The 22875-nt window shown below is 41.8% G+C and overlaps 1 gene segment (V, D, J or C); it reads left to right on the top strand.

The window, feature by feature from the left end:
• The first annotated feature begins 4760 nt into the window (after nucleotides 1–4760).
• LOC137348661 (Ig heavy chain C region-like) lies at nucleotides 4761–21018 on the top strand. The segment is given in 7 exon segments: nucleotides 4761–4848; nucleotides 6493–6800; nucleotides 7133–7226; nucleotides 14844–15143; nucleotides 15388–15699; nucleotides 19771–20079; nucleotides 20567–21018. Coding segments are annotated over 7 exon segments (1800 nt in total).
• The last annotated feature ends 1857 nt before the right edge of the window (nucleotides 21019–22875 follow it).

Genomic DNA, 22875 nt, shown 5'->3' with positions numbered 1-22875 from the left:
CGTCACTGGCTTGGATGCATTTATTACCCATCCCTAATTTCCCTTGAGAAGGTGGTGGTGCATCGCCTTCTTTAACGACTGCAGTCCATGTGGGGTAGGTACACCGACAGTGTTGTTAGGAAGGGAGTTTCAGGAGTTTAGCCCAGTGACAGTGAAGGAATGGCAATATAGTTCCAAGTCAGGATGTTCTGTGGCTTGGAGGGGAACCTGAAGTTGGTGGTGTTCCCATGCATCTGCTTCCTTTGTCTTTCTAGATGTTAGACGTCGCGGGTTTGGAAGGTACTGTCGGAGGAGCCTTGGAGCATTGTTGCAGTGTATCTTGTAGATGGTACACACAGCTGCCACTGTGTGTCAGTGGAGAAAGAAGTGAATGTTTGTGGACAGGGTTCCAATGAAGTGGGCTGATTTGTCCTGGATGGTGTCTAGCTTTTTGAATGCCTTTGGAGCTGCACCCATCCAGACAAGTGAAAGCATTCCATCACACTCCTATGTGTGCTTTGCAGATGGTGGACAGGCTTTGGCGAGTCAGGAGGTGAATTACTTGCCGCAGGATTCCTCGCCTCTGACCTCCTCTTGTAGCCATGGTATTTATAAAGCTGGCCCAGTTCAGTTTCTGATCCATGGTAACCCCCAGGATGTTGATACTGGGGGATTCAGGGATCGTAATGCCATTGATTATCAAGCGTAGATGGTTTGATTCTCTCTTGTTTGAGATAGTCATTGCCTGGTACCTGTGTGATGCAAATGTTACCTAATCTAGGCCCTGATACAGTAATTTCTGTACTAGACACTGTCTCGGTTTATATTAATCTAGGTCCTGTATCAGTAATCACTGCACTAGACCCTGTCTCTGTTTATGTTAATCTAGACTCTGGAACAGTATTTACTGCACCAGGCTCTGTCTCAGTTTATATTAATCTAGGCCCTGATTCAGTAAATTCTGTACAAGACAGTGTCTCAGTTTATATTAATCTCGACCATGTATCAGTAATTCCTACACTTGGCCCTGTCTCAGCTTATATTAATCTAGTCCCATTTCAGTCATTCCTAGACTAGGCCCTTTCTCAGTTTATATTAGTTTAATCTTTGTCTCAATAATCACTACACTAGAACCTGTTTCATTTTATTTTAATCTAGTCCCTGTATCAGTAAACACTGCATTAGACCCGTCTCAGTTTATATTAATCAAAGACCTGTATCAGAAATTTCTGCACAAGGCCCTCTCTTAGTTTATATTAATCTAGTCTTTGTGTCAATAATCACTACACTAGAACCTGTCTCATTTTATTTTAATCTAGTCCCTGTATCAGTAATCACTGAATTAGACACTGTCTCGTTCTCTATTAATCAAGGCCCTGTATCAGTAATCACTGCATTAGGCCCTTTCTCAGTTTATGTTAATCTAGGCCCTGTATATGTACTTCTTGAACAAATTCCTGTATCAGTTTATATTAATCTAGGCCTGCATCAGTAATCACTGCACTAGGTCCTGTCGCAGTTCATTTTAATCTAGACCCTGTATCAGTAGTTCCTGCACTGGGCCCTGTCTCCATTTATATTGATCAAGACCTTGTATTATTAATTCCTTCACTAGGCTTTGTCTCGGTTTTATCTTAATTTAGCTCCTGTATCAGTAATTACTGCACTAGGCCCTTTCTCAGTTTATGTTATTTATGCCATGAGTAATCCCTGCACTAGGCTCCGTCTCAGTTTATATTAATTTAGTCCGTGCATCAATAATCGCTGCACTGTGCGCTGTATAATTTAAATCAATCTGCTACCTGTATCAGTCAGCACTGACCTCGACCATTTCTCATTTAATGACAAATTATGTCCTCTACCCGTAATTCCTGCACTTGGCTCTTTCTCAGTCGATATTAATGTGGGCACTGGAACAGTAATTCCTGCACTAGGCCCAGTCACAGTTATCACTGCACCAGACCATGCAACTATTAGTGTTATAATAGGCCCTATCTCAGTTATTACTGCATTCATCCACTTCTCGATTTATGTCACATTAGGTGCTGCACTAAACCCTGACACGCAATCCTGTATCAGTTACACCGATCTAGATCATGCTGCTGATTATATGCCACCAGACCCTTTTTTTTACTACAGTAGACCATGTTTCAGTTATTACTGTATTAGACACTGAGTCTGTACTAGACTATATCCGATCTCTGTTATGCTGATCTAGACACCCTAACAGTTTTATTGTACTGGGCATTGTTTCCTGTATCACTGCACTAGACTGTTTTACTCTTGAGCTTAACCTAGGCTCAATTCCAGTTCTAACTGCACTGCAACATGCCTGCTTATATTACATTAAACCCTATTTCTGTTATTACTGCACTTGTCTAGGCCTTTGTTTATGTTACACTATCGCATGTCTCTGTTTATATAACACCAGTCCCTGTCCAAGTTATTATTACACTGGTCAATGCCTCCGCTTATACTTCACTAGACTCTTTCTCTGTTCAAATTAGATCGTGTCCTTATGTATGTCACTTGAAACCATGTTTATCTTGATATTAGATGAGGCACTATATCACTTACCACTGCACAAATATTTATTTTGCTTATATTACGCTAGACCATGTCTGTTATATTACACTAGACCATGTCTCTGTTTGTATTACGTTAGACTCTGTCTCAGTTATTACTGCATTAGACCCTGCTTCTCTTTTATATAAACCAAACTTGATTCCCTAATATTATACTTGCCAATGTCTCATTTATTACTGCACTAGAAATACTTTGTTTGTAGTATATTGATGCACTGTGCAACCGCTGATAGACAGATAGATAGATATAGATAGATAGATAGATAGATAGATAGATAGATAGATAGATAGATAGATAGATAGATAGATAGATAGATAGATAGTGATACGTATTTATATAAGTAAGGATATATATTTGTGTGGGTGAGGGGATGGAAGAACACATTAAGTCTTGTAAATAGTTGTCAGCAACCAAATGAAATTTCTAATTGCTCTGGTATTATATAGGTAATATCTGTGCTGAAGGAATGGGATGAATCCTACAACAATCTCCCAGAGATGACCTGGGAGCGAGGGACATCAAAATAATCAAGTCTATATTCAACAAAGCACGACTGATTGTTTCAGCAGCAGATAGACTGAGGCAGAGCAGAGATGGGTGATTGTATGGAGGTAGGTGAAGGCAGTCATGGCAATGGAATGGATAAGGGGCCAGAAGCTTTTCACAGGGTCATCTAGGACACCAAAGTTGCGGACAATCTATCTTAGCTTCAGATATTGGTCAGGGAGAGGGATGAAGTCAGTAGCTAAGGAACGGAGTCGCTGGAAGGGAGCGAAAATAATGACTACAGTGTTTGAAATAGTTAGTTGGACGATAGCTCTTATCATGAAATACTGCATGTCTGGCAGGAAGCCTGACAAATCAAAGGCAGAGATCGGGAGAGGTGGTGGTGAGATGGAAATCGGTGTCATCAGCATATGTGTGGAAACTGATGTGCTGGTGGATGTTATAGTCGAGGGGCATCATGCAGATGGAGAAATAGGAGGGGGGCATGGGTAGTTCCTTCGTGGATACCAGAGGTAACAGTGAGGGAGAGGGAAGAGAAACCATTGCAGTCAATTCTTTAGCAACCACTGGATAGATAGAATTGGAACCAGGGGAGTGCAGTCCCACTCAGCTGGACGACGAAGGAGAGGCGTTAGAGGGATATGATATGATCAACTATGTCAATACCTGCAGACAGAACGAGAAGGTCAAGGAGCGATAGATTACCACTATCTCAGTGCCATAGAATGTCCTTTTGTGTCTTCGATAAGAGCAGTTTCAGTGCTTTGGCAGGGGCGAAAACCTGATTGGAAGGAGTTCTGGGAAAGGTGGACATGAATTTGGGAGGTGACAACACCTTTCTGCTAATTCCACGCTATTTCTGTTACCACAGTCCTCTCTTATTTTTATCTTTAGCTCCATTGTTTCCTGCCCAGCATCTTCCATTATTTTGGGGCACATGCTTACCATGGGATTCAAACTGTCCACTCATCCGTTTAACCTATAAACGTGGACATGTATTTTCTACTTCTGCACTCCAGTGAATATCTCCGGAGTTTGTGCTCCCTGCTATGTCTGTGTCTGATAGACACAGAATCTAGGAATCTAGAGACAGAATTTCTGCTTCCTCATCATCCAGATAGGTCTCAGGAATAGTTCATATGGTTATCAAGCATTCCAAATGAACCTCCATGAACCAATGGGTATGTGTTTTCACAGTTGACGAGTTTTGTTGCTGAGCAAATTTGTGTATAAATAGAGTCTATTCATAATAGGTGGGTTACAGCTGCCTTTCTGTCTCTGAGCAGTGGGCTGGAAACCATTCATTTATTTTTCTGTACAGAACCCACAGATGTTTCCTGTAAATTATGTTCTGAGTTCTAGCCCCGCCCTGACGGTGAAACGATGGATTTCTGTCACTGAGTGACTGAGTGTGGATCGGAACATTGTGCAATTTAACTCTTTGGCTAGTGAATAATTTAGCAACGTCAATCGAAAATGCATTTCTTGTGGCATGACGTTAAAATATATTTTTATATGACATGTGCAGAACAGAGTAAAATGCTATCAGGTGAAAGCAAAGCGTTTGAGACATTAATTAATGACAATCAATTTTACACTGATTTAAAGTGGTGCACTTTTACAGTCCTGCTGAAGCAAACATAAGCTGTACTGGTCTCACAGAAATATAGCGAGGTGCAAATAAAATGATGGCAAGAATAACCGATGTGATACCAGTTTTTGGTACCATTGATAATTTTGTACTTGACTTTATGTCTCGCTGTCTGCCGGCTTACAGTACCAGCTTGAGGCCTCTGACCGTGACTGGGAATTCTAGTTGTTCAGTAAGACTTTAGACTAATTGTAATTGGCAGCCTTTATATTTAAAAAATGAAATATACTCCAGCACAGCTGTCAAAGACGTGCACTCGACATTAGAATAGTTGACCACAGCTGAGTGAAGATCAACACTGAATCAAAGTGTACGATGATGATGCTATTTTCCACTTTTAATTGAATAATTTCCCTTTTCTGCTGCAAATTTAAAGTGTCACCTAAAACTAATGATATCACAAAAGAACAAATGTAATTTCTCCTTTAAGTGATTCACACTAGCATAACATTAAATATGTGATGTTTACACGTGCAAAGGAGTTAATCTGTTTAACCCCAATGTTCAGGGAAATTTCATGTCATGTAGATCATGAAAGTTACTGCGTTTAGAAAGGAAGGCAACGCAATTTCATTCGCACCCCAACAGGGCTCAGGTGGGTTGTGCAGTCTCATCACACCCATATCGACAGATGTAAAGCTCAGCTTTGACCATTTCTTATTGTTCAGCGTGGAGCAGAATGACAATATTCACACAGGTGAACAGAGATCAGTGACCAATTCAGGGTCGATTGTATGAAAGTGGAGCTGTAAATTTGTCGATGGATGATAGCTGACAAAAAGTGATGTCATTTCCAAACTTTCGCTTCTCCCAGAACCGGGACAAATATATCCTTTTACCTTCTATTCCACAAAGAGGGGCTAAGCAGGGAAAAAATACATTAATATAACGCCTTTCAAGACCTCAGGAGGTCTAGAAGCTCTTTATAACAAATTATCTTTTCGTAAGTATAATCATCATTGTGCTTTAGGGAAACGTGCCCGTACATTTACACACAGCAAGATCCAACAAACTGCACTGTGATAAATGACCAGAATATGTGAATTAGTGATGTTGCCTAAGGGATGAATATTGGCTTCAGGATATCGGGGAGAACTCCTCTGCTCTTCTTCGAAATAACTCCATGGGATCTTTTACGACCATATGCGAAGAGTTGGACACTGAGTAAATGTGGGATGTTTATTGGGAATGTAAATCCTCACACTGATTCAAAGTTAAACTAAATCTCTTTTGGATAGGTGTTTTATAATCCCCAACAATAAATTTACAATCAAAGTCAAGATAATTTGGGGGAACGGACAAAGAACAAAGATTTTTAACGGTTAATTACTTTTTACACAACTGGACTCAGACAGGAAAACAGTGGAGGAGTCAGGCTGCTGCTTGGGAGGGACTGTTAATCCCACTGCGCAGCCCTCTCTGCACTCCCCCCTCCCCAAAACCACCCCCACCACTCCCCCACCCCTCGCCCACACCCCACTGCCACACATACACTTCCGGTTCCAGCCAGTATAAATGGGGGGATGATTCAGCTCCAAGTTCACAATCAGGAGGCGTTGTTGAGGCGCAGAGATACAGTCGCCGAGTTAGTTATACCGACAGACCAAACGATGGGACTTGCCCCGTGTCTCTGTGTGTTGCTGGCCTGCTTCAGCTGTGAGTGTTCGAGACTAAATGAATGACACAACAGAAGTCAGCAGTGTTTTTATTTCTATTCATTGATTTGAATGTTATCCAATGCAATTGTTTTTTTTTTCATTCACTGGCAGATGCTCAATCCGATATTGTGCTGCACCAGTCGGCTTCGGTGACGAAAAATCCTGGAGAATCTCATAAACTCTCCTGCTCCGTGAACGGATTCAGTCTGGATAACAATCACGTGCACTGGGTTAGACAAGTTCCAGGGAAGACGATGGAGTGGCTGCTTGCTTACAGAAAACCGTCCGATACCAATTATTACGCGCCTGGAGTCCGAGGTCGCATTGTCCCTTCAAGAACCTCTTCCACAAGCTATATTGAGATCCAAAATCTGAGGACCGAAGACACTGCCAGGTATTACTGCGCAAGAGGATCCACGGTGTTAGACACCATGAGCTCCTCATACATAAACCCCAGAGAGGGGGATTGCTCAATTCTGTGATCAGGACCACCACAGGAACATCGAATGAAATGAGGCTTAAAAATAACGGTTAGAAGTTAATAATGGTTAGCCTTGTAAAATGTATAAAAGTCTCCGCTTTATTAATGTTGATGGTCCTGATGAATTTGTACAGAAGTTTCAGTGGTATTCCAATCCGTTTTATAAATATAATTAGCAGCATCAACTGAAATATCTCACTGATGCACTGTTAAGGAAGTCAGAATCAGGTTTATGAAAGCGCTGTTGAATTTAATCTCTGTATTTTACAGTTAAAAGTCCTCACAGTATTTGGCATTGTGTGCCTCGCTGTGGGGTACGCTTTGGACTACTGGGGACAGGGAACCACGGTGACTGTCATTGCAGGTAAGAAACATGTCTTCATTCGGTACCTGTTGTATCTGTGTAATTTATATCTGATTATTTTGATAGTATATTAGTTCACTGATACATTCGTTTGGTGGATTCTGTTTTGTGATTTTATGCAATGTTCCATTTGATTCTGCTGCAAAGGGATCATAGAATTAAACTACTGCTCCATAAATCGTGCTGTTGAGAGACTGAACCCTGTTTAGTGTGATTTGGCGTTTATCTGATGACGAGACTGTGTGCCCGGGTTACATTCAATAGCTCACTGTTGTGAAAGTGTTTGACGCTTCCACAATGTTTGATCTCGGTGAAATCGAGTTGTTGCCGGTTTTCTAATCAAATGCAAACATTATGTTTCATTGTTTTTGAAATATAATGGTAGGCAGAAAACAAAGTTTTAGAGGTCAATGCAGTTGAAATATATTTTAACATATGTTAGTCTAATACCATGTAATTAGGACATTTCCAGCCTGGATTCAGTTTACATTAATATAATGTAAAATATAGTCACGTAATAATATCACTACACAACCAATGCTAATTTATTAAACATGAACCGTCCACTCACAATTCTCTTCCAATTTTTTTCATATTTATTTTAATAATCAATTATTTCAGTGAGAGGCGGTTTCCGTGAATTCTCTTTTGTTTTCAATGCTACATTTGACTCTGTTGAAAGGGTTTGTAGAATTAAGATGCTTCTCCGTGAAATGTTCCGTTGCGGGATTCAGCCCAACAGTGATGTGATTTGATGTTTATCTGCTGAGGCGAATTTGTGTCTGGGTTCCTTTGAGCACTAAATTTTGTGAAACCCTGGCGTTTCAGCAATGTTTAATCTCGGTGGCATCGAGCTGCTGCTGCAATGCAAATTGTAGATGTGTTTAAACTGTTTGAAAGAACATTGTAGGTAAAGAGCCTGGCGGCTGTAGAAAGCCAAATTCGTTCAAAGATATTTTAATATACTCTTTTTACGTGATGATTACAGATTCTACAATCAATCTATGCCTGACGGCGTTCATATGTATTGCATGAAGTTATTGTCTGTGAGAACTATGCAATTACCGAGATTGCAATATGATGGAGAATCAATTTAATATAACTGAAACGTTTTAAAATTGGATAATAGCTCCCAATGTAATGAGCTAGCAATATCAACTTAACAAACATTATTCGCCTTCCACTCGACTGTATAGTGGGCACAATGAGTGAAACATTTTAGTAGATACAGATAGTTTTTAAATCTGCCTGAAATTATTTAACATCATAGTGATTTCAGCACTGTGGATTTGATGATCGAATTTTGATTAATGGTTATCGTCCTGTTTTAGACAGATGACTGACAAATTATATTTGATTATAACTTAAATGGGAGTTGTACATTGCAATTAGTCAATTTGTTATATTGTTGTGTTTTATGATTTATTATATTATTGCACAGTCGAAACAATGTTATTCCTTGAACGCTGTTTCTTGCTGAATGGTGAGGCAATTATCGATAAACTAATATTGAACAGTTTGCAAGATAATGAGCTGAGAGTTAAACGTCGGAGTCAAGGAATTGTTCAAATAGTTCTATTTAAATTCAAGGCATGTGCAGATTGCGTAAAGCTCGAATCAGACAAATAACCCATTTAAATTCAAACAGATTTATTTAATTACAAAAGTTTTTTTTTAATTAATAACACGATCCTATCTCCGTAGTTGTGCTGTACATAGGGTAGAATTATGGACAATGTACATATCTGAGTGTTACGTTTAACTCTCATTGATATAAAATTGATCAACAAAGTCTCTCTTCCATTTATTCATTCAGCGTCAGTGTCGCAGATGAGCTGAATGAATTGTTTTGGTCCAGTTTTACACGGATCATTTCAATAAATAGTTGACTATGTATAATAATTAAATAGCGGCGTTTATGTGAATTCTGGGAGAAAAATACGGGCGACTTTCTGTGTTAAATAACGGTGGCACGATTCCTGGCCGCAAACCGTCCTGCGCATTTTAGTTAATCAAAATTATGTTCATAGTTAACATTGTAGGCAATATCTAAATGCGAAGTCCCAGATTTTAGTAAACAGACAATATCATAGTCCATCGTCAGTTAGTGAGATGTTCCTTCCACACCTCCGTCAGACTTTGAACTATTTAAAATAGCCCACTCCTAACTTGCTTCTGTAAAATACATACGGAGAACAGAAGGAGGTTGGATTATATAAGCGCGTTCAAAACATGCAAAGGTTACACGGTGCGGATAGACAGCAGGGCATTAGTGGAAGTTAGTGATCATTTCAAATTATTTAAATGTAGTTTGATGGAAGTAAAATAGTTTTTTTTCCCCAATATATTAATGTATTAATATGATGGTTAGCATGTTAGTATTGATCAAGTTTCATGCTAATTAGATTACAACCCTCATATTTCACAAGCTGCCAGGCGCAAACAGGGTTAAATTGAATATTAACTATTTTTAACATGATACAATATATCATCAGTTAGCATGGGATATTAAGAGCGAATATAGTGTCAGTGTTCATGCATTAAATAGAAATGTCTCATACAATTGTTGCACATAATGAACAGGATTACAGTTAATGCAAAATCTGAAGATGTGAAGAGAATTTTAATAGCGTCAAAACTAATTGAGACAACAATCGAGTTTTATTCAGCTGAGCTCGATTCCTTAGGTATCATTGCAGATTTTATTATATAAATTAGCTTCCTCATTTGCCTCTCTAATTTTATTGGTTATAGTTAATTGTGAAATTATATCAAACCATTGAGTAATCGGCTCACAATGTAAATGTTCCCTGGTTTATTGAATTCTTACCCTGTCATTGAGTCCCTCTGATGGGCAGCAAATGTTCCTGTAATGTGAATTATTTCCGAAATATTTTTTGGAGAAATTAAATCTTCCATAGAGAAGTAGACAATGTTGGAAGTCGAAGTGAGTTTTTTCAAATTAATATCAGTTGAATTTCACAGAATGGAAAGACATGATGCGGTCGGAAATTGACAAGAGATAAATTGGAAATCAAACAGCTTCACTGAAATTGACAAATTAAATAGGTCTATCTGCAGAGAGCACGATTGTGTCACCATTTGTATCCGTTCTGTTTCTGTATGATTGCTTACTGTATGAGAATCAGGAGGCCCCCTGTCTGGTTGTAAACCTTCTGGTTCCTTTCCAATTTGGCCCATTTTTTAAGCATCTGCATCAATGAAAAATGTTAAATTTTTACTTAAATTTCAGGATGATCCTCAGAAATCTGTAACCCAGTTTGTGACATTTAGGAAGAGAATTTGAGAAGCAGTACAAAGTGCTGAAGTAGGTTTAATCAGTTCCTAACGTGTACCGTACATGCCCTGAGAGTGGATGTGGTTTATTTGGACTTTCAGAAGGCTTTCGACAAAGTCCCACATAAGAGATTAGCATGTAAAATTAAAGCGCATGGGATTGGGGGTAGTGTATTGAGATGGTTAGAAAATTGGTTGGTGGACAGGAAACAAAAAATAGGGATAAATGGGTCTTTTTCCGAATGGCAGGCAATGACAAGTGGGGTACCCCAGGGATCTGTGCTAGGACCCCAGCTATTCACAATATACATTAATGATTTAGATGAGGGAACTAAATGTAATATCTCCAAATTTGCAGATGACACAAAACTGGGTGGGAGGGTGAGTTGTGAGGAGGATACAGAGAGACTTCAGGGTGATTTGGACAAGTTAAGTGAATGGGCTAATGCATGGCAGATGCAGTATAATGTGGATAAATGTGAGGTTATCCACTTTGGTAGCAAAAACAGGAAGGCAGATAATTATCTGAACGGCTATAAACTGAGAGAGGAGAATATACAGCGAGACCTGGGTGTTCTCGTACACAAGTCGCTGAAGGTAAGCATGCACGTGCAACAGGCGGTAATAAAAAAGGCAAATGGTATGTTGTCCTTCATAGCGAGCGGATTCGAGTACAGAAGCAGGGATTGCTGCAATTATCCAGGGCCTTGATGAGGCTATACCTGGAATATTGTGTGCACTTTTGGTCTCCTTATCTGAGGAAAGATGTTTTTGTTATAGAGGGAGTGCAGCGAAGGTTTACCAGACTGGTTCCTGGGATGGCAGGACTGACCTATGAGGAGAGATTGAGTCTGGTAGGATTATTTTCGCTGGAGTTTAAAAGAGTGAGGGGGAAATCTCATAGAAACCTATAAAATTCTAACAGGACTTGACAGGGTAGATGCAGGAAGGATCTTCCCGATCGTGGGGGACTCCATAACCAGTGGTCATAGTCTAAGGATATGGGGTAAACCTTTCAGGACTGAGATGAGGAGAAATTTCTTCACCCATAGAGTGGTGAACCTGTGGAGTTCGCTACCACAGAAAGCAGTTGAGGCCAAAACATTGTGTGTTTTCAAAATGGAGTTAGATATAGCTCATGGGTCTAAAGGGATCAAAGGGTATGGGGTGAAAGCGGGAACAGGCTACTGAGTTGGATGATCAGCCATGATCATAATGAATGGCGGAGCAGGCTCGAAGGGCCGAATGGTCTACTCCTGCTCCTATTTTCTATGTTTCTATGAGTGACTGAACAGTGTAAAGGAAGCTTTTCTCTGTATCAAATGACCCAGTAAATCTGACTGGACAGTATCGGGGGAGTATTATTTTGCATCCAAACATTACTACATTTGACCCAGATGGTCTGACTGTACAGTTTCGGGGAACCTTACTCTGTATTCACCTCTTGCTATGACTGACCTGACAGTGCACGGCAGGATGTCTACCCTGTATAATCTGTGCTATAATTACTCTGGGAGAACTTTGTCCAATAGGGTTCAGAGAACTTTAACCTGCATTTAACTATTAAGTTGTGAGTTCCCGGGGCAGATATATAAAAATAAATCATCCCATTCCTTCGATGAAACAACCATGCATTAATTTAGTTTTACCTTTTGTTTTATAAAGCACTTAGAAGTTTGTCATAAAAATGGTAAATTTCAGCAGTTTGCGTATCAGTTAATTGTTGCATAACATTCCACGGATAAAGAACTAAATTTCAGAACAAACCGTTTCTAGGAGTGACTGCAATGCTTCAGAGAGCAGCGTTTTTCTGATCTGATGGGTGACTGGAACTTATTTTAACAACTTAAATGGACAATGTGCTGCTTTACTCTATACCTAGTATGTGCTGTGTATTTCCTGGGAGCGTGTGATGGGGCAATGTGCAGGGCAATTTCCTCTGTAGTTGACCATTGCTGTAAGGGAAGATTTTGCCTGATCAACTTGATCGAATTTTTTGATGAAGTAACAGGGAAGATAGATGAGATGGTGGAGTTGATGTGGTCTACGTGGATTGTAGCAAGGCTTTTGCAAAGATCCCACATGGCAGACTGGTAAAAAAAAATCCCACGGGATCCAGAGAAATATAGCAAGGTGGATGCAAAATTGGCTAAGTGGCAAGAAATAAAGGGTAATTGTTGACGCGTGTTTTTGCGACTGGAGGGCTGTTTCCAGTGGCGTTCTGCAGGGCTCAGTACTGGGTCCCCTGTGTTTTGAGGTATATATTAACGATTTGACGTAAATGTAGGGGGCATGATCAAAACGTTTGCAGACGACACAAAGATTGGCCATGTGGTAGATCACAAGAAGGATAGCTGTAGGCTGCAGGAAGATATTGATGGTCTGGACAGATGGGCAGAAAAGTGGCAAATAAAATTGAACTTGGAGAAGTGTGAGGTGATGCATTTGCGGAAGTGAAAGAAGACAAAGGAATACACAATTAATTGGAGAATACTGAGAGGTATAGAGGAAGTGAGGGACTTTGGAGTGAATGTCCACAGATCCCTGAAAGTAGCAGGACAGGGCGATAAGGTGGTTAAGAATGCATAAGTAATCCTTCCCTTTATTAGCCGAGGTATATAATATAAGAGCAGGGAGGTTATGCTGGAACTGTATAATTCATTGGTTAGGCCATACCTTGAGTACTATGTGCAGTTCTGGTCACCTCATTACAGAAAGAATGTAATTAGACTAGAGAGGGTACAGAGCAGATTTATGAGGATGTTGCCGGGACTGGAAAAATGCAGATATTAGGAAAGATTGGATAAGCTGGGGTTGTTCTCCTTGGAACAGAGAAGACTAAGTGGAGATCTGCTTGAAATGTACAAAATGTTGAGGGGCCTTGATAGAGTGGAGATGAAGGTCCTATTCACATTAGCACAGAGGTCAGTGACTAGGGGGCATAGATTTTACGTGACTGGTGGCAAGATTAGAGGAGAGATGAGGAAAGGTTTGCTTTACCCAGAGGGTGTTGGGGTGTCTGGAACCCACTGCCTGAGAGGGTAGTTGAGGCAAAAACCCTTAACTCATTCAAGAGGAGTCTGGCTATGCACCTCAAGTGCCGTAATCTGCAGGGCTACGGACCAAATGCTGGAAGGTGGGATTAGAATGGGTGGATCGTTTTTCAGCCAACGCAGACACAATGGGCCAAGTGGCCTCTTTCTGTGCTACACTTTCTATGATTCTAAGTGAGCAGGAAGTGTTTGATGGACCATTGCAAAGGGAGATCTGCATCGATTCGGTGCGGTAAATGCCCTGAGAGTGTTTGATGGGATAGTGAACCGGGATCTGGACTCTGTGTATCTAACCGATTATTGACAAGAAAGTGAGGATTGTTTGTCAACTTCTATATAGTTAAATCCCATATCTAATAGCGCCATAGTTGACCTGGGAAGATTTGATGCGAAAGTGTATATGAAGATTTAATATGTATGTTAGATTTACTCTGTTATAACGAACCTGGGGGAAATTAAAGCTGCATTTTACGGTCTAGGATATTTTGTATCCAACCTGTGCTGTACTAGAGTTGTGAATGTTTAACTGGAAAGTATGGATAACGTTTTATTTTGCATCTAAACCAAGCAGCATCTGATCTGACAGTGTAGAGCGTTTTTGGACTCTGTATGTGAGCTATGAATATTTCACGGGGCACTTGATAGGGTGCTGTATTCTCCGTCTATATCGTTTTGAATCTAATCTGTTAGTGCAAAACGGTATTTAATTATTTTTATGCTTGACCCGCAGTGTCTGACATGACTGTGTGGAAGCAGCAGCCCTCTGCATCCAACCCTTGCTACACCTCATCTGACAGTGCAGGGAGCATTAGTCTATATAATCCATGCTGTATAGGGCCCGAGAGTGCTTGGTTAGGTGTTATTCAAGGAGGCTGAATTTGCAATCAACAATTAAATTCCTAGTGTTCGATCCAGATGTATGAAAATAAAACTTTCTATCGCCCTGATGAAACAACGGAAATTAATTGTGGAATGAGGGCCGTGTTCCTTAACAGGGAATAAAGAGCTGGAGGAAGTCCATCATAACAATATTCCATCATTCACTCGGGGCCCCAAGGGCAGGATTTCAGACTCGTGCCTTTTTCCAATGCATAAGACTGTTGTTACAGGAAAGCGTTTGACGTCGGGTCCATAAACTCCTAAGAGCATGTTCTGATCGGAAAACGTTAGAATTAGAATACACCTGTTGCCAAACCTAGATTCGTTTGTTTATTCCATCAGCACGGATCACAGGGTCTAACTTGTTAAGTTGGCTGTTCTTTCCCAGCAACACCGTCTCCCCCCATCCTTTACGGCCTGTTCTCCTCCTGTGAACAGTTCAACATTGACGGCTCCGTGGTCTACGGCTGTTTGGCGAAGGACTACTCCCCCGAAATCACCACCGTTTCCTGGAAGAAAGATAATGAGCCGATCACCACTGGATTGAAGACTTACCCGTCAGTGCTGAACAAGAAGGGAACCTACACCCTGTGCAGCCAGTTAACCATCTCTGAGTCAGAGGTGGGAAGCGGCACAATCTACTGCGAGGTTCGACGGGGAGAGTCAGTCTGGATCAAGGAAATTCCAGGTTAGTGTTGTGGGATAGAGGAATCGACGGTGGGCGATGCTGGTGAGTTGGGGGTGGGAGCTGTGATAAGCAGAGAAATCATGTTCACATTGTATACAATATTGGGTTAGCTAGACATACAGCATTATCCAGATTCAGGTGTTCATAGAACACTGTTTTGTAGATTCCATCTTAAATACAATACAGTTGTTAGTTGTTTGAATTGCAACAACATTAAATTCCAATAACACATATCTTCTTGAAGGTCCTGTGGTACATCACCCATCGGTTATCCTCACTCTGAGTTCCAGTGAAGAAATTGCAAGCAACAGATTTGCAACCGCCGTGTGTTCAATCGTTGATTTCCGTCCAAAATCAATAGTCGTGAGTTGGTTGAAGGATGGACATCTCATGGATTCGGGCTTCGTCACGTCTCCCGTCTTTGAAGTGAACGGGAACTTCTCTGCGACCAGTCGGCTGACAATTCCCGCAAGAGAATGGTTCACCAACACGGTCTATACCTGCCAGGTCTCTCATAAAGGGGTCACCCAAAGCCGAAACATTACCGGATCTTCTGGTAAGAGATGCAAACCTGGGACGTTCCAGGTCATTCGGAGCGCCAATCTCAGTCCAAGTTAAGAATTTTATTAGAACTATTGCAAAGCCCAGAATTGCTTTTATTTTCCAAGTGTGCCGTTTATGCATTCTTGCAATGGAAAAACAAAAGGAAAGATTTTCCTTTATAAAACGCCTTTTAGCGACCTCAGATTTTCCCAAAATACTTGACAGCCAATGGACTGGGGTTTAAATACAGTTGCCATGGTAATGTACAAAATTCTGAAGGCAATTGCTGCACATCAACTCCTAGAAACAGCAATGTGATTCCGACCAGATATTTTGGCGAGTTTTGTTGTGCTTGTTCAGGGATACATGTTGACCAGGAAACAGACACACCTGCTAAGTATTTGCAGCATTTTCTGTTTTTATTTCAGATTTCCAGCTGCCGCATTATTTGTTTTTTGTAACCTAACTAACATGCCTCGTTTTTACGAGCTAGTGCTGCGGGAACTTCCAACTGAAAGGGCAGCCAGGCCCTCGGTTTAACATCTCACCCCAAAGTTCGCACCTCCCACAATGCAGTAATGCACTATGCACAAAGCCTAGTGGGGTGCCACGAGGATCGGTCCTAGGGCCTCAGATATTTACAATCTACATTAATGACTTAGAGGAAGAGCCAGAGTGTAGTGTATCCCAATTTGCTGACAATACAAAAATAGGTGGCAAGGTATGTTGTGATGAGGACACAAAGAATCTGCAAAGGGAAATAGATAGGTTAAGTGAGTGGGCAAACATATGGTAGTTGTTGTTCAACGTGGGAAAGTGTGAGGTAATCCACTTTGGTAGGCAGAACAAAAAGGCAGATTATTATTTAGATGGCGAAAGACTATAAAATACTGCAGTACAGAGGGATCTGGATGAACTTGTGCATGAAACACAAAAGGTTAGCATGCAGGTGCAGCGAGTAATTAGGAAGGCGATGGAATTTTGGCCTTTATCGCTTGGGGGTTAGAGTTTAATAATAGGGAAGTCCTGTTACAACTGTACAGGGTGTTGGTGAGGCCACACCTGGAGTACTGCGTACAGTTTTGGTCCCCGTATTTAAAGAAGGATATACTGGCATTGGAAGCAGTTCAGAAAAGGTTCACTAGGCTGATTCCTGGGATGAAGGGGCTCTCTTATCAAGAATGGCTAAACAGGTTAGGCCTTTATTCATTGGAGTTTAGAGGAATGAGAGGTGATTTTATAGAAACATATAAGATTTTAAGGGGGCTCGACAGGGTATATGTTGAGAAGATATTTCCTCTAGTGGGGGAATCTCGAACTAGGGGACATACTTACAGAATAAGGAGCACACATTTAAAACTGAGATGCGAAGGAATTTCTTCTCACAGAGGGTGGTGAATCTCTGGAATTCTCTGCCTCAGAGAGTTGTGGAGGCTAGGTCACTAAATGTATTTAAGGAGATAGATAGATTTTTGAAATCTCGGGGAGTCGAGGGTTAGGCAGAGCAGGCCCGAAAGAGAAATTGACGACTGGGACAGATCAGCCATGATCTTATTGAATGGCAGGGCAGGTTTGAGGGGCTGAATGGCCTACTGCTGCTCCTTTTTCTTATGTTCTTATGTTATTATGCAGTACTCGCTCCGTACCACATTGCGCAAGTCAGCTCACATTTGTGTTCAAATGTCTGGAATGGGAATAGAAACCACCATTCTTTCTGAAGCAGAATTCCTCAGGGTTCAGGATTCTATAACCTCACAAAATCAGTTGTCCTTTTGTTGGACAGAGAGTGAAGATTCAGCTTTATCCTGCATAGGCTGACCATATTCAGAGTGGCTGTAGGTATCTGCAAACCGTTTACTGGTTCAGAACAGCAATGCCTGCAAGGGCATACACTTTATTTAGGCGACAGGGCTCAGTTTAAGCAGCGCTGAGGACAGGGTTGCACAGACCAGGCTTGCATTCTTTTCAGTATAGAAGACTGAGGAGTGACCTACTTGAGATGTTTAAAGTGATTAATGCAATTGATACCGTAGGTGGAAGGGAAATAATTCATCTGGAGGATGAATCCAGAACGACAGGTTGTAACCTTAAAATTAAGGCTATGTTGTTCAGGGATGATGTCAAGAAAGATTTCTTCACAAGGGGCAGTAGAACTTTGGAACCTTCATTCCTCTCCAAACAACGTCCACCCCCCTCCCCCACCCCACAACCACCCCCCCCCCCCCTCCCCCGCCCCCAATTAAGAATGAGATTGGTGGCTTTCAGTTAGGCAAGGGTATCAAGGATAACAGTACCCATGAGAATAATTGGAGTTAAGATACAGATTATATATGTTTTACTTTATTGGCGGAACAAGCTCGAAGAGTGGAATGGCCTCCTCCTGCTCCTATTTTCCACATACTGCCCTGAGGGAATATTTCCTTCTGCGTCTCGCCCACTACACTGAGACATGAGAAATGCTGACTAATGGCAGATACTAGCAAACTCTCTCACTCCGCCATTACAAAGTCCGACACCACAAAAGACTCCTTCGAACTCCATTCTCCCCACTTTTCATTATTCGGTTGACTGGGACTGCGACTGGTTGCAGCACATTTCCGTCGCCACAACAAACACAAAAAGACACCCATAAAATTAACTTTGTCTCCTGTTGCGTCTGAATTTCATTTGACACTTGTTTTGAATCGGCGTAATTTGCTTGCAGAGCTCTTGAAAAAACTGGTGGACCTATTACAATCAGCGGAGATGCGCTGGGCACGGAATCGATAGATAGGAATATGTGTATACTATAAATGAGCTAGACTTGGATGTCAGGGCACCATTTCTAAATTTGCAGATGGTACAACACTTGGAAGTATTGAGGACTGTAGAAAGGATAGTGATTAGACCTCAACAGCACATAGACAGGCTCGTGGAATGGACGGACACGTGGCAGATAGAATTTAATGTATAGTAATGTGAAATGATGCATTTTGGTAGGAAAACGAGGAGGCACAACATAAAATAAAGGATAAATTCTAAAGAGGGTTCAGGAATGACCTGAGGGTATATGTGCACAAATTGCTGATGGTGACAGAGCAGGCTGTGAAAGCAGTTAAATAAAGCATACAGGATCCCTGGCCTTATAAACGGGCTATAGATACAAAAGCAATGAAGCTAGGGTATACACTAATACAACACTGATTCAGCCTCAACTGGACTATTGTGTCCAATTGTGGGCACCACACTTTAGGAAGGATGTGAAGGATTGAGAGAGGGAGCAGAAAAGATTTATGCGAATGTTTCCAGGGAGACGGACTTCAGTTACGTGGATTGGCTGGAGTAGCTGGGACGGTTTTTCTTTGAGGAGAGAAGGTTGAGAGGAGATTCCATGGAGGTGTTCAAAATCATGAGGTGACTGGACAAAGTAGATAACGAGAGGCTTACCATTGGCGAAAGGGTTGAGAACCGGAGGACACCGATGAATGTCAAAAGAACCAGAGGCGAAATGAGGAAAACAAATATGCAGCGATTGGCTAGGTTTTAGAATGCACTGCCGGAGAGGGTGGTGGAGTCAGATTCGATCGTGGCTTTCAGAGGGAACTGGATAATTATCTAAAAAGAAAACATGCAGGGCCAAGGGGAAATGCAAGAGAGTGGGCGAGCTGAGTTGCGCCTGCAGAGAGCTGGCACTGACACGAAGGGCCGAATGACTTCCTTCTGTTCAGTAACCATTGCTTGATTCTCTGATTCCATGATCTAGAGGCACATTACTCAGTGTGAATATGCTCAAATTGTTATGCGGATATTTGATATGAGGTTATACAGTGAAAAACACAATTGCACTTGAATTAATTCAAAATGTTACACCGTGAATTTGGTTCACGGTCAATATAAGGGACCAGGGGAGAAAATACACAGGAAATGTTAAAAGGTGCCCCGAAATCGTTGTCTAGTCATTATCCTTCAAATAACGATGGTGTTTGCGCAACAGAAAGGTTGATATCATAAAGGTGATTTACTCTCCTTGAGAAAGTAGAGGCTGAATACTGATGTCCTAATTCTGAAGCTAAAGATTTGATTAAGGTTCAATTCTGTTTCACAGTTACTCCCTCATGCACCGATCCAGTGATTACTTTTCAGCAACCTTCAATAGAACAGGTCTTACTGGAGGCGACGGTGACCTTAACCTGCGTCGTGTCTAATGCTCCTTATGGCGTCAACGTGTCTTGGACCCAAGAGAAGACGCCTTTGAAATCGGAGATTGCCGTCCAACCCGGAGAGGATCCCGACAGCGTGATCAGCACCGTAAACATCTCGACACAAGCCTGGTTGAGTGGGGCTGAGTTCTACTGCGTGGTGAGCCATCAGGATCTGCCGACTCCTCTCAGAGAGTCCATCCACAAGGAAAAAGGTGAGCGGTGAGGTTGAAGTAATAAGTGAGCGGTTGTGTCAATTTCTGGTGTTGGTGCAATTCGTTTCATTAAGTGCTCCAATGGAATATTCTGATAATTTATTTGTAAGACCACTGACAAATATATCTGGGACCGTAGGTGATGCATTTAAGGGGAAGCTAGGTAAGGTGATGATGGAGAACGGGATAGCAGGATATGCTATTTAAGTTACTAAGGTGGGAGGAGGATCGTGTGCAGCATAAACACCAACACAGAGTAGTAGGGCTGAATGGCTTGTACCTGTGCTGTAATTTTCCAGTCCATTTAAGCTCTGAAAAAGAGATTGCATCCGCCTCTGCTCCGGGCTGGAAAACAGGACAGGCCCCAGAGGGGAAAGGGAAAACCTTGAAAATTCAGCGCAAAGCACATTCCTCTCACATCCTCTCACCGGTTTCATTGTCTCTGGAATTCTCCTGTTTATTGACATTTATTTTAATTTTTCTGCAGTTCCAAATCTGCAGGAACCGTTCGTGACTGTCCTCCTGCCCCCGGCAGAAGTCTCCGCTCAGAGGTTCCTCTCCCTCACCTGCTTAGTGAGAGGTTTCTCCCCCCGAGAGATCTTCGTCAAGTGGACCGTCAATGACAAGTCGGTGAATCCCGGCAACTACAAGAACACCGAGGTGATGGCGGAGAACGACAATAGCTCCTACTTCATCTACAGCCTGTTATCCATTGCAGCGGAGGAGTGGGCCAGCGGCGCTTCTTACTCCTGTGTGGTGGGACATGAAGCGATCCCCTTGAAGATCATCAACAGAACAGTTAATAAATCCAGCGGTAAACCCAGTTTTGTGAACATTTCCCTTGCACTGATGGACACTGTCAATTCATGTCAATGAGAATCTCGAATGCATTCGAGATCTTAAATAAAAGTCAATAAAGACCATTTCCTTCAATCGTGATTTAAATGCACAGCCGCTTAACTAATTTTGTTTCCCACTTTTACTAAGTTTATGTCTGTTCATCTGAAATAGGATATTTTCAGGACTCGCGCCCACGTCTTGGACAGCCAGCGCTCCCCGATCAGAACAACCACAGTTATCAATAGATAAAAGCTGATTCATTACAGGATGCCGTAGCGTATCTTCAGCAACTTTCGTCCCGCTTGGGTGAAATCTGGCGATTTCCCATTTCCGACAATCAAACTCAGCTCACTTCGATCTCGGTGTCCCTGCTTCTTGCTTTCTCCGTCCCTTCAGAATTGGGGTCAGTTTTAAATTGCAGCATCACACCCACTGATAACTGAATTGAGGGGCAAACACAAGCACGGATTGTACGCATAATCTCCCATCAATGGGAGGATAAAGGACGATTAACTAACCCAATGAACCCCACTTCCCTAACAGAGGGAGGGGAAAGTGCAATGGTTCACCACCTCTACCTCTCACTCTCACTCTCCACCATAGAGAGCAATGGCGATTTATTTATTTATTTATTTAGAGATACAGCACTGAAACAGGCCCTTCGGCCCACCGAGTCTGTGCCGACCAACAACCACCCATTTATACTAATCCTACATTAACCCCATATTCTCTATCACATCCCCACCATTTTCCTACCACCTAATTACACTAGGCGCAATTTACAATGGCCGATTTACCTATCAACCTGCAAGTCTTTGGCTGTGGGAGGAACCCGGAGCACTCGGCGAAAACCCACGCAGCTACAGGGAGAACTTGCAAACTCCGCACAGGCAGTACCCAGAATCGAACCCGGGTCGCTGGAGCTGTGAAGCTGCGGTGTTAACCATTGTTTCTCCACATCCCCAACAGAGGGACTGAAAAGAGCAATGGTAAACTGACTGTATCTCCGCCCCCAACCCCTCCAACAGAGAGAGGGAAAAGGAAATTATTCACCCACAATACTCCCACTCCTCCTTTAGAGAGATTGGAAGGAAACCGTTCTCTATTATATGGACTCAGCTGTCATCGGTACAAAGTCAGCTTCCAGTTCACCGCATGACGATTCTAAACTTTCCACATGGGAATCATATTGTAAATATATATCAATGCAACGTATCTTCAAAACGTATTGCGGGCATGTTCAAAGAGATTGAATTCTAATATTTCAAATCTAAACCGGTGGTTGACTCCTTCTCTGGTTTTCACGGTTCTCTTCCTGATGTTTCTGAAGCTCATCGGTGGATGATGTCACATTGCATCTCACACAGAGCGCATTTCTACACAGAGAGGTGAAGAGTATTCTCTATAATGCACACCGTCAGGGTAAAACTCTATTGTTGGTACTCTGTGAAACTTTGCACAAAAATAAAAATGCATACATACTGACACATATAAACACACACCCAGACCCACATACACACAGACACGGATGCTGATACTCACACATGGGACACCAACACCCATCAACACACTATTGCGCACAAGCACACACAAAAACATTCATGCACACATGCATGAACATATCAACACACACATTAACACTCATGCACACACATGCATGGACACATAAATAATCACATTAGCACTCAGACACATGCATGGACAGATAAACACATACGCACGGACACACAAACACAGAGTAATGTAAAGCAAGAGATACTCATGCACGCAGACGCAAACAGTAAAACGTAAACAAAAAATGTCAGCCACAAAGCGAAAGCAGAATTCAAATGCAATTTTGGAGCGAACACTGTCTCCAACAATTATCCTGAATGCATGCTGGTTCTACAAACACGAAGAAGCAACGGTCTCGCTTAAAAACTGATATATGTTCATGATGTGCCATGCATTTCTGCC

The sequence above is a fragment of the Heterodontus francisci genome, chromosome 34 (genome assembly GCF_036365525.1).
Source record: "Heterodontus francisci isolate sHetFra1 chromosome 34, sHetFra1.hap1, whole genome shotgun sequence".
In the NCBI taxonomy this organism is placed as follows: domain Eukaryota; kingdom Metazoa; phylum Chordata; class Chondrichthyes; order Heterodontiformes; family Heterodontidae; genus Heterodontus; species Heterodontus francisci.
The sequence above is the reverse complement of the archived record's forward strand: the minus strand, read 5'-3'. Positions and strand labels throughout refer to the sequence as shown.